Here is a 14,712-nt window from a genome sequence, read left to right on the forward strand (position 1 = left end):
TTATGTCCGACTCTTTGCGACCCCATGGATTATAGCCTGCTAGGCTCCTCTGTCCCTCGAATTATCCAGGCAAGAATACTGGACTGGGTAGCCATTTCCTTCTCCAGGGGATCTTCCCAACCCAGGGATTGAACACAGGTCTCCCGTATTGTGGGCAGAGTCTTTACCATCTGAGGCACCAGAGAAGCCCAAGAATACTGGAGTGGGTAGTCTATCCCTTCTCCAGGGGACCTTCCCAATCCAGGGACCAAAAGTTATACATACAAATGACTATAATACCATGTAGGACAGTTAAGTGTTATGAAGTAAAAATAAGATACGGAGCCAATTCCAAGGATGAAAAGATTATTCTTTTGCCAGTAGCACAAGGAACTATTTTTTGGAAGTACTAACCTTTAAATTGAGTCTTCAGAAATGTACAGAATTTCAAAAAGTACAATTGAGGGAAGAGTTTTACAGGCATGAGAGCAGGAAAGTGTAGATTATGTTCAAAGAATGGTGTAAAGTCCTAGTTGGCTCAAGCATACTTAAAGTGAAATAATGGGAAGTAAGACTTAAAAGGTAAAAAGATTTTACTTGGTAGGAACAGACGGACACTGGTTTGCTGGTCAAACATGATTGGCAATGTGTTGTTTAAGTTGAGAACACTCTATATAAGCAGTTTTCTACCACAGTGTTTTATGGTAATCAGTTGTGAAATATGTATAGTTACTACAGAAGCACTGAAGCTTATGTTTTTATGAATTAAAGTATCTCCAATATTTTCCTAAAATATTGCTCTTGCTTAAGTTCTGATATGCCTTCATATGTGAAAGAAAAAGTGGTTCAGGGATTGCACACAGGAGTATACTAGCCATATGACATCACCCTTCGTTCTGAGATCGCTGATTAAGACAATGCACTCTAGAACAGAAAGGGTGGAGGCAGGAAATCCATGTTGGAGACTGTTATAACCTCCAGGCAAGTAATATAGAGAGCGTAACCTACCATAAAATAATTGGGAGTGGGTATGACTTGAAAACTAACTTGATACTGGGTAGTTGGGAGGGATACTGATGAGAGGAAGAGTGAGACAGATGTCAACACCGACTCTCCAGAGTGACTAGAAGGATGGCATTGTTATGAAAAGAAGCTAAGTCTGGAACAGTGGTTGGATCTGGGTACTTCAGGTCCTGGGGTTATGCAGTGGGATAGTCATTACTCCTTTACACAGTGCCAGGATAATGTGTGATGTTAAATAGGTGCCATTCACTTTACTTCCTGGCTAAATGAAATCTCTACCCATACTACCCCTCACCAGTAATGCTGAATAGGCTAACTCAAAGTTTATAAATGCATTGTTAACCTCAGATAAAAGGATTACTATTTGGGAAGGGGAAGAGTAAAACTTGATCTCCTCTAATGCTCAGGTTTTCTTAAGAATAGATTTCCACTTTCTTTTCATTCACTGACTTCATTTTACAACGAACACTTGAATTTTTTCAACAGTTATTGTTACATATTTCTTAATACTTATTGAAATACTCCAAATGAATTTTAGCAGAACTAAAGTACATGTGTGTCTGTGTGTGTGCTTAAAATATTACATATTAAATATATGATATCTATAAGGTTATATATATATATCTTTAATGCTAACCATTTAAAACCCACTAGATAAGCATGGCATAAAGTAAACTAGAGATACAATACACAATGGAAGGTGGTTTGCAAGTATGGCCTGTATGTAGGGAAAGGTAGAAAGAGATTTATACACACACTGGAATGAGACAATGCATTCCAACGGACACTGTATAGCCCTATAAACAAAATGGGGATCCCAATGGTATGATTAACAGCACAGAAATGAGGCCAGTCTTATAAGACTTATCATTTGTAAATAAATTGAATGAAAAGTGTGAATATAAGGTAACAGTAAGGAAAAAAAAAAGAATATCTGCACTCAAAAAACAAAAGAAGTTGAGGCTACTGTTAAAAACATATTCACACAAAATTATAGCTTAGAGGACACCTACGTTTACATGAAACTGTTTATTTCCAGAAAAAAAAATTTTCAGAATAAGATATCTCATTTGTATCATGATTTAAAAATTCTCACTGAAGGCCCCTGTAAAATTTATAACTTGTAAAGTTATCCTATAAAAATCAAACAAACGATAGAAAACAATACAAATATATTATTAATGAAAGCTGAAAATAAAAATTGCTGAAGGCCTGTAAGATTTTATTTTGGTTGAACAAATTTAGACAAATCTATTTACCATAACTGAAATAAGGATAATGCAGGCACACAGTCTCATGGATAAAATTTTTTAATTTTCATTTATCCATTTGAAATCCAAAAACAAAGTATACTATTCCATCTAAATCAAAGAGGGGCAAAAATGTCCGCTTAATAGTTAAATGATCCCTTTAAAACAAAAGTTAAATGACTCTAACTTAACTCAAACCAAACCAATAAACTACAGAATAAAAATAAATAGATGTGACATAAAATATCATATATATGATATGATAGGTATCAGAGATATGACACAAAATATACACAGATTTAAGTATATATAAGTATATAAAATCTATATAATATATACCATGTAATATATAATGGATATAATATAATCTTCAAACTAGGCTAACACCTTCCTTGCAAGTGCCCATGGACCACTAATAAAAACGCAAAATTTGTTTGGACAAAATAAATACTTTTTAATTCTCAAAGCAGAAATTCAGGCCATATTCTCTGACCACAATACCATATAACTAAAAATGAAAATATTACACTTTGGCCCTAAACAACTGTACTTTGCCAAGTAAGATCAATATAATAAATGAACCCATAAGTTTGTTACCTAAAATGAGGAGTTTAAAAGGCTGTTACAGGTCTACAACTAAAAAATGAAGCAAAAATTGAAAAAACACATGTAGAATACCACAATATCACCTGACTCTCTTCTAAGCCTTCAAATTATTTTAAGAGGAGAATAAGTAAAAGCTAAGCTGTAACTCCTTGGACGGGTTCTGTTATTTCATAAGAATTAGGCTATTTATGGTTGAAATAGGATGCAAGTGGGATGCTTGGATACCTGACTTCAGAGACCTAAAATAACTTGCAAATATTTTCTGTGAACACCTGAGGCTCATGACACCTCACCTCAAACTTAGCAAGTTTCTTTTCCTCACTGAGGCTGGCTGCTGAGAATGGAAAAAAGCAAGCATTTCAAGTAGGTTCAGGCAATGAGTCTGAGTATCAAGTTCAACACATCCCCTAGGTTGCACTTTCACCTTATTATTTCAGCTCTTGACTACTGCCTCTTCTTTGTTACTCTGAACTACCGCTTCCAAAAAATTTCCCTCTCTAGTCCATCATCTAGGCTGGTCCCTACACACTCCTCTCTCATTCTGCACCATTCCTTATTCAGATTTGGTAATTCCCATTAGACAGTGGATGAGTGGACACTAATTTGTTAATTGTTTTTCCTGACTTATCAACCCCATAGGGTCATTTTCATTTAGGAATTAGACTCCTGTGAAATCAAGTGAATTTCTAATTTGCTATGTTAATGCCAGCAAACTATAGCATGGGGGCAAAATCCAGCCTACCACCCTTTCAGGTTAAATAACAGGCATGCCCATTAATTTACATATTGTTCAAATCTACAAGGGCAGAGTCAAGCAGTTAAGAAAGAGAACATATGGGCTGCAAAGCCTATAAAAATTTACTCTGGCCCTTGCTAGGAAGTTTGCCAAATCCTGGCCCAACACAATGGCTGGCACCACTAAACAGATAAATGTGTATGTATGAATGGTTGAACTCTAGGAAGGAATCTTACCCTTTCCCTTGACCTAAAGGTCTCTTCCATCCTGGCCTTGAAATTTTCAGCTTAGGCTTTGATGCCAGAGCAGAGCTAGTCAGATCCATACACCTTTATGAAGACAGGCCAATATCCAGGTCAAGGAACAGGCCTGTACCACTTGAAAGTCAACTTTAGCTCTGATTAAGAGCCTCCCATCTGATATGTGGCCACTTCCAACATCCAAGGTATGGTATGGTCTATGAGAGAAGTGGGCCCTGATGACCTTGGTCTTCTTAGGGAAGACCAAGTCTTGACTCTTCAACAGGTTCTCATAAGTCATCTGCTGAACCCTGTCCCATCTTCATTTCATCTGGCTTTTCCTTTTATAATCTGTACTTCTTTGTTAGTTTCAGACATCCAAGCCTCACTTGTTCTTTATTCACTTTGTTGACTGTTGAATGATGCCAAAATCAGGTCTTCACTTTCCCTAGTTACCAGGCTGTGAAGCTACCCATTTTGGGGGTTGTAACACTGACTAAGTCTCTCTACCTAGTCTAGTTCTGGCTTAGCCTCAACTGGGATTGGATTATAGAGATAAGACCAATTACATAGCTGACTCACCCCAGACCCTTAATCAGAAAATTTTAATCCTTAGTCTTCCCAGAGTTCACAACTCATTTAGCACTGTTATCCGCTCTCTGTTAGGAAAAAAACATTAAGAGAGACAGTGGATGCCTCTCTATTTTATGTTTAGTCTTCTATGGGTTTACAATGTCACATGGAGATAGTATCAGTAGCTTTAGGACAGTCTATCTGGAGGGTCAAGAATATGAGGCTATTTTTTTTTTTTTTTTATCATTCTGAGATACAAGGAGGCAGAGATATCTAAGGTTTACTTAGAATATCTGGAATTTCTATGATATCAAAGAAATGTCTTGTTACTAATAATAAATGAAAGCAAATTATAACAGCATTGTATAAACGTAGCTGTGAGTGGTTACTGCCATTACTATAAAACTTTAGTCGTGAGTATAGAAACTGTAATAAAAATTCTGAATGACAGGAGTTGAAAAGGTAAGATGAAAGACTTAACTAAGAAACAAACATTCTGAGAATACCAGATGGACAGATTCATAGCTATTTGGGAAAGCAGCTTTCAAATATATGGGGATGGAAGATAACATGCTATAGGCATTTGTTGGAACACTCTACAACAGTAAGATTTTACTATAAGGGATCAATCAGAAATAACAGCAGTAAGTTTCAGTTTACTATGAAGAAACTTATTATTGACCTAGAAATAGTTTCCTTTGTTTCAGTTCTCTAAGGTTTTATTCGAGTCCTCACTTGCCTACTCTCCAGAGTGATCTTAGCATTTAAGATTAACTCAGAACAAGTACCTGGCATGTTCTGGTAGATAAATAGGTCACGTACCTTTGAAATAAAAAAGCCCTTTTGAATATAGTACTAAAATAAAAATGTAAAAAGTTTCAAGTTAAAAGTGCCCAAATTGAGCACTGAGGGCTAAAATTAAAATTCCCTTTAATTATATGTATATATAGTCCTTGTTCCAACATCAAGCTTAGAAAAATTTCTACAGATATTGAAAACGACCCTCTTCAAATAAGAAGACTAAGAGAAATGCATATGGGACTTATTAAAAATTCTTACATGTCACGCTATAGTGCTGGAAACATTGTTAAAGTTACTTTCCGAAGATCTGGTTCAAAGTAAAAATCTCTCATGCCAAAGCTCTCCACTAACAAGTCTTGTGATCCAGATGCTGAGGACTTGATTGCATTTTACTCATTCTAATACAATTAATGAGACATCATGGGGAATCACAAACTAAGGCCTGTCAGAGTTTTCTCCTAAATCATATTCCTGGTATTTCTCGAGTACTAATCATACTTAATCATAATCAAAGTATTTCCTGAGTTGTTAAAAATTAAGTCAAAGAGTTGATTTTGAAAATGGTCATAGTCATCTTCTGATTTACTATGTTTTCTTTAAGTTTTTAGCAACCCACCAATAGGTTAGAAACTTTATGTATTTGATGCACAACATTTTGAAGTAAGAATAAAATGTCCCAAAAGGTCCATCGCGGATTTCTGGGTTGTCTGTAGAATATGATACAAGATTCTTAAACTCACCTCCAGATGCCTTTGACCTTTCTTTCAACTTTTCTGCAGCCATTTCACCATAGCTGGGAAGTTCTGACATCTTCACTCCAGATCGAGCTTCTGCTATTAGCTGACGAGCTCTCTCTCTCAGCTGCCGACGTCGCTCTTCATCTTGCTGCTAAGATATATTGAACAGTTGCCAACTCAGTAATTGACAGAAATGCAATTTCATTTTCAATCTGATCATCATGATAGTAACTGGTTTACAGCATGGTGCTTGGCCCACATTATAAATAGGATGCTCTATATCAGTTGGATGTCACACCATTTTTAAAAGACATCCAAGAATCAGATTTTTAAAAACATTTACAAATTATTGTATTAAAATGTCTGTTAAAAATTCAAAGTAGCCTTTAAAGAATGTTTGGCAATATAATTACTGAGAAAGTAGCAGGATCAACTATTAATAAAATGACCGGGCTTTCAGGAAAAAAGTCACAATACTGAAAACAGAATTTCAATTAATACATTTTTTTTTTAAGATTAAAATTTAACTTGCACATTTCTAGTAAAGGCATACAGCACTGACTAAAGGAAATTTTTGATAGTAGAAAATGCTGCTACATCATGTTGATCAAATACAGAAAACAGTATTTTTAGGGGGCTATAGCAGGAATAGGATAGCACATTAGTTCCTTAGTTATTGTTGATAGTTTTAAAATCAGAATTAGGTACTGATGTACTACTATCCCCATTTCTACTCTCCCCCTAGACACACACTGAAAAGAAAAAGTAAAATCTAGTGTGGGTTTTGATATTTGAAATAACTAAAAATGACAGAGAATTAAATAAATTAGGTTTTGCCTCCTAAAAATAGGTTATTATGAATTGCAAATAATCAATGTGAAATTAAAAACTGGAAAGTATATGACATAAGGCATTATTATTATGACAAAACAAAGCCTGAAATAATCTGGCCCCAAAATATCTGTAGTTACCTTCTCTTAACCTCTTCCAATCTCTATAAAACCTCATATCTATTTATACAAATTGTTTGTATCATGTGGTTTCATGCATCCATGGACTTGAAATGAATATATAATTTCATCTTCCTGGAAAGTTCTTCTCTCATCTATTTAACCCCTACTCATTCTTCAAGATTCATTTTAAATCCACTAAACTTCTCTGACTGCTCTTCTGTCCTCCTTGCTGGTGGAAAGAAGTTCTCCTTCTTTTCTGTTGCTACAGGTGTGTGTGTGTGTGTGTCTGTGACTACTTTTAAAAACACTACATATCAAGTTATAACTCTGCACAAATGCCTCCTCCGTAGAACTGAGCCACTCAAAGGCAGGAGATAGATTTGACTTATCTTTGTATCTTTGGTCCTTAGTACAGACACTGGGGCTTGGTACTTGCTATAGAAATTTCAGGCATGAAAATTTATAATTTATACTCACAAAGCTTATAATACAGAGGGAAAGATAAAACAGTCACAATAAGGAGATGCGATTAAAATGCACAAAGAGTTCAGAAGAAAGAAGTTTGCTTTGTGTGTAACTTTTTTTCCCCTCAAGGGGAATGATCAACCAGAGGTGTACATTTAACAACAATGTGTAAAACAGGTTGGCATAAAGGGACTGGAAAGAGAGTACTTAGGAGGCTCTTATAAATAGGAGGAGGAAGCTATAATGAGATTCAGAACTGGGATAGTGGCAATGGGAATGGAAGGAGACAAGTGTAAGAAACGCATCAGAGTTAGAACTAGTACCTGTACCAATTCTTGGTAACTGATTAGAGGTAGAGGGAAGAAAAAAGCTGACTCAGAAGTTTTAAACTTGGGTAACTAGAACTGTGGCATCAAAAATAGAAATGGAAAAACCAAGATGAATTATAAGAGGAAAAGGCTGGAAGTCTGGGGTAAGATAGACAAGATTTGAGAGGATGGTTGGACATTTGAGTCAAGATGTAAGTAGCTGGGAAGTGAAAATGATGCTAGGGAGTGAAGTCAAATTATGACTGCAGAGCTAACGGCTGAAGTGACAGGAATACATGAAATCACCTAAAGAAGTACTGTAAAGAAAAATAAGACCTACTAACTAAATCATGGAAAACATCTATTTTTAGGTAAAAATAGGAAAAGGAGATAGAGAAGGAAGAGGATGAGAACTGTAACACTGATACATCCTGAGAATCAAAGATGAAGAGGCTTTCATGAAAAAGGGAATAACCGACTGCGGTAAATGTTAGAGGTTAATGAGTCTGAATGTTTAAAAAGGGCAATCAAACTTGGTAGGTAATAGCATTAGAGAGAGGGGCAGGCACTAGACTGATGGAGTTCAAGCCTAGGCAATTGTTCACAAATTTTGAGATGGCTAGAACTGAGAGCTGTCAAAATTAATGAGGGTAGATTAACAGGGGTATCGAATGGACCCAGAGACAAGCTTGAAGCTCCCAGTGGACAAAGTGAAACAATTCAGTATCAAACAAGTACGCAAACAATTACTGCAATGAATTGAATGATCAATGAAATCACACAATGAATCAGTGAAAATTCATCAATTCATTATGACATTCAAAAAGTTCTCAGAAGGAAATATAAACTCATCTGCGGGTGCTTTTAATAGAACTCCCTGGGACTTCCTGGTGGTCCAGCAGCTGGGACTCCGCGGTCCCAAAGCAGGAGGTCCGGGTTTGATCCTGGTTGGGGAAGTGGATCCCATATACCGCAACCAAGAGTTCACATGCTGCAACTAAAGATCCCAAGTACTGCAACGAAGACTGAAAACCTAGTGTGCTGCAACTGAAATACAGCATAGCCAAATAAATAAATAAATAATTTTTAAAAAGAGAATTCCCCAAAATTAGTAATTGGAGAAAAAAAATCAAGCACTTAGCCTGTCTTTCCAGTGCGAAGAGAAGTTTAGAGCAACTAATAAATAGCCCAGTTAATGACATGACAGAAAACTCCACTTTATAAAATGATGCCAGCTATAATTTTAAAAAAGGCAAAATTTTAAAAAAGTGAAACTTTGCCATACATAAAAGAATGATTCTAGCAAGGTTTATGAACTATTATTAAAGCTCTTAAGAAAATGTTTGATGGGAAACTGGATATTTATATTACATATTTTCTAAAGATGGCCATGACAGTATTTCTCATCCTACAAACTTTTTGCAGTGTGACCTTGCTATTTTCTTATCAAGAGGTGACATATTTAATTCCCTTCCCCTTGAGTATGGGCTACTGTAAGTGACTTGTATATAATCAACAGAAAGTAGATGTGTTGAAGGTGACTTCCAAGGCTGGGTCAGAAAAGGCTATACCCTTTCACCCAGTTCTCTTGAAATTCTTGCATTTTATATGTTCTGGGAACTCAGCTGTCTTGTTGTGAGAATCCCAAGCTATATGCAGGTGCACTAGTTCACATTCCCAGCCAAGTTCAGTCTTGAGTCTTCTGAGCTCACTTATCAGACATGTGAATAAAGGCTTCTTCAGAATCTCAGCGTTTAGCCACTTTGGGTCACTTCCAACTGCTCAAGTCTCCCCAACTGAGACTCCAGACAATGTGGAACAGAGACAAAGCGCACACACTGTACCCTATCTGAAATCCTGACCCACAGAATCTGTGAGAATAAAAATAATTTTAGACCATTATGTTTGGGATTATTTTACACATTAATAATTAGATCATGTGGTTAATTAAGTAATACCATATAGATTATTTCCTGGTTGTAAGAAGAAAACCTAATTTTAAATGAAGAGATCAGAACTAGATCAGGGATTAGAAACCACTACTCTAATGGTCAATCTTAGCATCTCTAATGTTGAGTCAACCATACGTAACATATTTTTTGATGTGAAGCACATGAAGCAAGCACTACCTGTAATATTCTAGCCTAAATGTCTAAACTGAATCTACTAAGCCTTTAGATAAAATCTCCAGTTTATCATAAACACAGGGGATAGAGAAACATGATAAATGACACAACAAGGAAGCAAACAAACAAATCTACGAAGTAGGATATTCAGGCTAACTGACCTGGTCATTTTAATGAGAGAGTTATAAAAACAAATACAGAACAAACAAAAACCAACCAACCAAACATCATCCCCACCAATAAAAGGGACCTGGCCAGATGCAGTGTATAGTCCTGGGTTAGACACCGGTTGGATAAACCAGCTATAAAGGACACTGCTGAATCAATTAAAGAAATCTGAATATAATCGTAGTATTAAATGAGAGAAAATACAATGACTGTAAGAATAGTTTATACATTAATAACTTAATTTTGTCTTTTTGGCAAAATATATATGCACACCTGGAAGGTTATTTACAAAGTTGTCATGGTGGAGCTATCAGGGTATGGAAATGTGATATTTTTGTTTTCTCAATTTCTCTTCATTTTCTAACTTTCTATAATATAACCACACTACTTTTGTAATAAAAGTTATTTTTTAAAAGTCCTGGGGGAAAGGAAGAAAGAGATGAGATGATAGGTTTCTGGGTTGGATGGTTGTGGTAGGAGAGAAAGACTAGAGAGCTAACATTCAAGAGAAATTAATTTTCTCAATATTTAGAGAGGTAGACTTATTTGTAATTAGAGTAGTAGTATACACTGGGTAGAGTGAAACTGAAGATGCAATAATAATACACAAAAATCCTCAGTTTATTATTAGTGTTTCTAAACTTTGAAAATTAAAGGAAAGGCAGGCTTGATAACGGTGACTTTTGGTGTTGGCTTAAAGCTCAACATTCAGAGAACTAAGATCATAGCATCCGGTCCCATCACTTCATGGCAGATAGATGGGGAAACAGTGGAAACAGTGGCTGACTTTATTTTTCTGGGCTCCAAAATCACTGCAGATGGTGACTGCAGCCATGAAATTGAAACACGCTTACTCCTTGGAAGGAAAGTTATGACCAACCTAGACAGCATGTTAAAAAGCAGAGACATTACTTTCCCAACAAAGGTCTGTCTAGTCAAGGCTATGGTTTTTCCAGTAGTCATGTATGGATGTGAGAGTTGGACTATAAAGAAAGCTGAGTGCAGAAGAATTGATGCTTTTGAACTGTGGTGTTGGAGAAGACTCTTGAGAGTCCCTTGGACTGCAAGGAGATCCAACCAGTCCATGCTAAAGGAGATCAGTCCTGGGTGTTCATTGGAAGGACTGATGCTGAAGCTGAAACTCCAGTACTTTGGCCACCTGATGCGAACAGCTGACTCATTGGAAAAGACCCTGATGCTGGGAAAGACTGAGGGCAGGAGGAGAAGGGGATTACAGAGGATGAGATGGTTGGATGGCATCACTGACTCAATGGACATGGGTTTGGGTGGACTCCAGGAGTTGGTGATGGACAGGGAGGCCTGGTGTGCTGCGGTTCATGGGGTCACAAAGAGTCGGACACAACTGAGCAACTGAACTGATTCATATTTCTTGAGCTTTTATGTGCTAAGTGCTTTATATGCATGATGATCTCACTTAATTTTTACAACCCAATTTGTACCAATGAGAATATTTAGTTTTAGAGTTCCAAGATCTCACAGCTAGAATTGATGTTCGAGCTCGGAGTCCAACCCTGGTCTGTTTGACTACAGGGCCCTGCTCTTAACCTCCAAACTATTTGATCCCCAAAAGTACCAAATTACATGACCAACTGAGGAAAATTGAGCTTTTCACTAAACTTTCATCTTTCAAATTTAAGAAAAGTTAAGAGCACTAATAAAAACCATTATTTGATATGCCTCAGGCAACTAGGTTTAAGTGAATTTCACTGCATGAGTAATAACTTCTTGCAGAGTTGGAATTTGGTGATTCAGACTAAGATGAAGTGGTCTTGGGTCATCTTAACTGCATAAAAATGAAATAAACGATTCTACCTTTCTGAATATGAAATGAGAACCTAGCTTTTTCTTACCAGCTACCATTTTCTCCTCCTCCCCCAGTAATTCTCCCATCTGCAAATGTTTCTGAGATCTTACCAAGAGTGCAATTTAAAGCAGACAATCATTAATAAAACCAACTCTAAATACTAATTAGGGACACTTTATCAATTTCCATGTAAATTGTTTGTTTGTACCTATTTACCTGTCATTGTTCTCCATACAATAGAAAAAAATGCAAATGAACAAATCAGAATGCAGCCCTAATGGGACTTTCTGTTTATAACCATTAGCCCAGAGGTGTGCTGTAATTCAATTCTCAAGTAGCAAGATTTAGTCTCATTAACACACTGCAAGGGCAGGTTACAACTCATAAAACCCTACAGTAAACAAAGTTTATGGACACAGCACAAAATCTTGAGCCTGATTGACAGAATTCTAGTTCCCTATCAGATTGCCTTGATTTACTTTTCTACTAATGTCCTAACACCACAGAGACAATTTTGCTTGGGCCTAGAGCTCTCCAGTGGGATGGCATATCTGTGCTGTTTGTTTTCTTACCCATTAAGTTCTCTTAAGACAAAGAGCCAACTGAGAAAATAGAAGTTAATTGTTAAGGTCATAAGGAAAAGCTTGTAATTACAGCAATTGATTATTCAACCAATTTAACTGATAGTATTAGTAATTTCCAGATTCCTTATATATAAAACTATTTCATCTTAATTTTTATATAAAAGCTTCATTAAAAGTCAGTTTTTACATTATTATTTAAAGAATAGATAGTACAAAATCTTTGTATCTTTTACTTAAAAGAAACATATTGTTTATGTCAAAGGAATAAAATGACCAGAGAGTAAGGATGATGATTATTTTGTTATTTTTGTATGTTTGTAGATTTGAGTATTTCTGACAATGATGGTTTGTCTAAAACTATTCAAATACAGAAATGTGTTATCTGTTTTCACCTTTCCGCATTCAAAGGAAGACAGTGACTCATAGCTGTAAATAAGTCATCTGTTTACCAAATCTGCTGAAAAAAATAAAGGAATCTTTTCAGTGGGATGCTATGTAAGTAACTTAGAAGACTGCTGTCATTTAAAATTACATTTGAAAAATTCAATACATAGGAAACCTATCTATCTTTCATTTATTTGCCTAGTCTAAATAAACCTAAATAAATTGAAGCAGGTTTCCTATTTTTAACAATGGGTCTGATGGCATTTATCTTTTTCTGTACAGTATTATTAAGAGAGTTAGACTGATTTATACAGGACATTCGAGCTTCTGTAAGATGGATGTAATCTTTAGAGAGAAGCTATATTTTTGAGTAAATACTGGCTGTGTGCCTGTGCAGTGTGTTCACAGGTGTTGTCTCATTTACCATTCACCACTCTGAGGTAACCAATGTCACTCTGGTTTCACAGAAATGGAATTGCACTTAAATATACTGCCCAAGGTCATACATCTTGTAAATGGCACAGTAAGAATTAAAATCAGTGTCTGCCTGATTTCAAAGGGGTGGTCCTATCTATTACATTATTGGTGTTCAGAAAATTTGTCTCAAGCCCTACTGCTGTTGTGATTAAAAAACAACAACAAGTTTTTTACTTACTTTTGGGTAAGTATACAAATAAGGTTAAATGCCCCTTTGTGCTACTGAAAACAGAGGTAAAGAGGAATTAACTTATTTATATTCATTTAAAACTTACATTCTTGTCCTTAAATTATAAGCCTTCAGAAAAGTGCTGAATGTGGTACATTTAAGCTCCACTTTCCTCTTACCTAACATCTTCAGAATAAGGCGAAAGTCCTGTTATGGTACAAAAAGCTTGTATTTCAACACAACGGATTTAAATATTCAAATATAGAAGATGGATCATAACTAACCACTTTGGACATAAACTGAAAAAATATTTTCACAGCATGTCTACAAGATACTATTTTCCTTATCGTTCTAAAATGGTCTACAATCTGCCATAGATAGATGCACTAGTAAAACTTGACAATTTAAGGACAAACTCTTCAAGAATAAGTAATGCAATTCCTTGTTTCCTTTCCATAAAAACGTATTGGTATGCAATTTTTATATTTCACAGTCCACCGACATCTAGGCAAGCTTTCTTCCACTGCTTCAATGGTGCTACTTTTAATTTTATCCTCCTTAGTCGTAGTAATTAAAGTGATCAGCAGTGGCATCCCAGCTGCTTTGACACAGTTACAACCCCCTAGCAGACTTTTGCTTTTAAGGGGAAGAGGAAGAAAAAGGCTAGAGTTTCATTTCACAGAGAACAAGAAAATCAAGCTTCTCCAATCCTCAACTTTATTCAATTGTTCTTTCAGCAGCCTTTGGATCTTAAGAATCAAATAAAAATGGCTGCCATGGGGGGTCCTTTTGATACTTGCCGCAAATGTCACTGACTGACATTACTTTAGCCAAAAAATGATGCCATGGATTTGTGAAGGTGAATTAAAACATGAGAAACTGTCAGTGTAGCTGCTGAGATCATTACCCACCCAAGGGTGCCTTTTATAACATTAGATATTTTTATTCAGTCAGTTGAAAACTATAGATTGAGAAGGCTTTCTATTTAAGAAACATGTCTACACACATTATCATGAAATAGGCTTTTACAAAATTTACAAATATGTTATTTCAACATAGTTTGCATCTTTAGTCTTTGTAAACCTGTATTTATAACAGAACAAAGCAGAGTATTTCTACCAACAAACCCATATTCCATGTCCTTTAACTCCCTTAACAACACAATATCCTGTGCTTACTTGTGTTCTTCAGTGTTTTCATAGTTTTAGTAAATGAACTTCTATTACTTGGGCTAAATACATTTTAACTTATCTAAAAATTTTAAAGGGTTTTACTTAGTACTGCTAATATTTCATTGGATTCCCTTCTC

General features: G+C 35.8%; 1 protein-coding gene across 7 annotated transcripts in view; it reads right to left on the reverse strand.

Moving 5' to 3' along the window:
* EHBP1 (EH domain binding protein 1) overlaps positions 1–14,712 on the reverse strand; it is a 427,793-nt gene that overhangs the window by 53,573 nt on the left and 359,508 nt on the right. For 5 of the 7 annotated variants that reach the window (XM_043917682.1, XM_043917687.1, XM_043917681.1 and 2 more), the window contains one exon: positions 5,948–6,095. In XM_043917682.1, coding sequence (XP_043773617.1) covers positions 5,948–6,095 — 148 coding nt within the window. The remainder of the gene's footprint in view (positions 1–5,947; positions 6,096–14,712) is intronic. The other 2 variants (XM_043917688.1, XM_043917683.1) reach the window with 1 other exon arrangement.

The sequence above is a fragment of the Cervus elaphus genome, chromosome 11 (assembly GCF_910594005.1).
Source record: "Cervus elaphus chromosome 11, mCerEla1.1, whole genome shotgun sequence".
NCBI classification, from domain to species: Eukaryota; Metazoa; Chordata; class Mammalia; order Artiodactyla; family Cervidae; genus Cervus; species Cervus elaphus.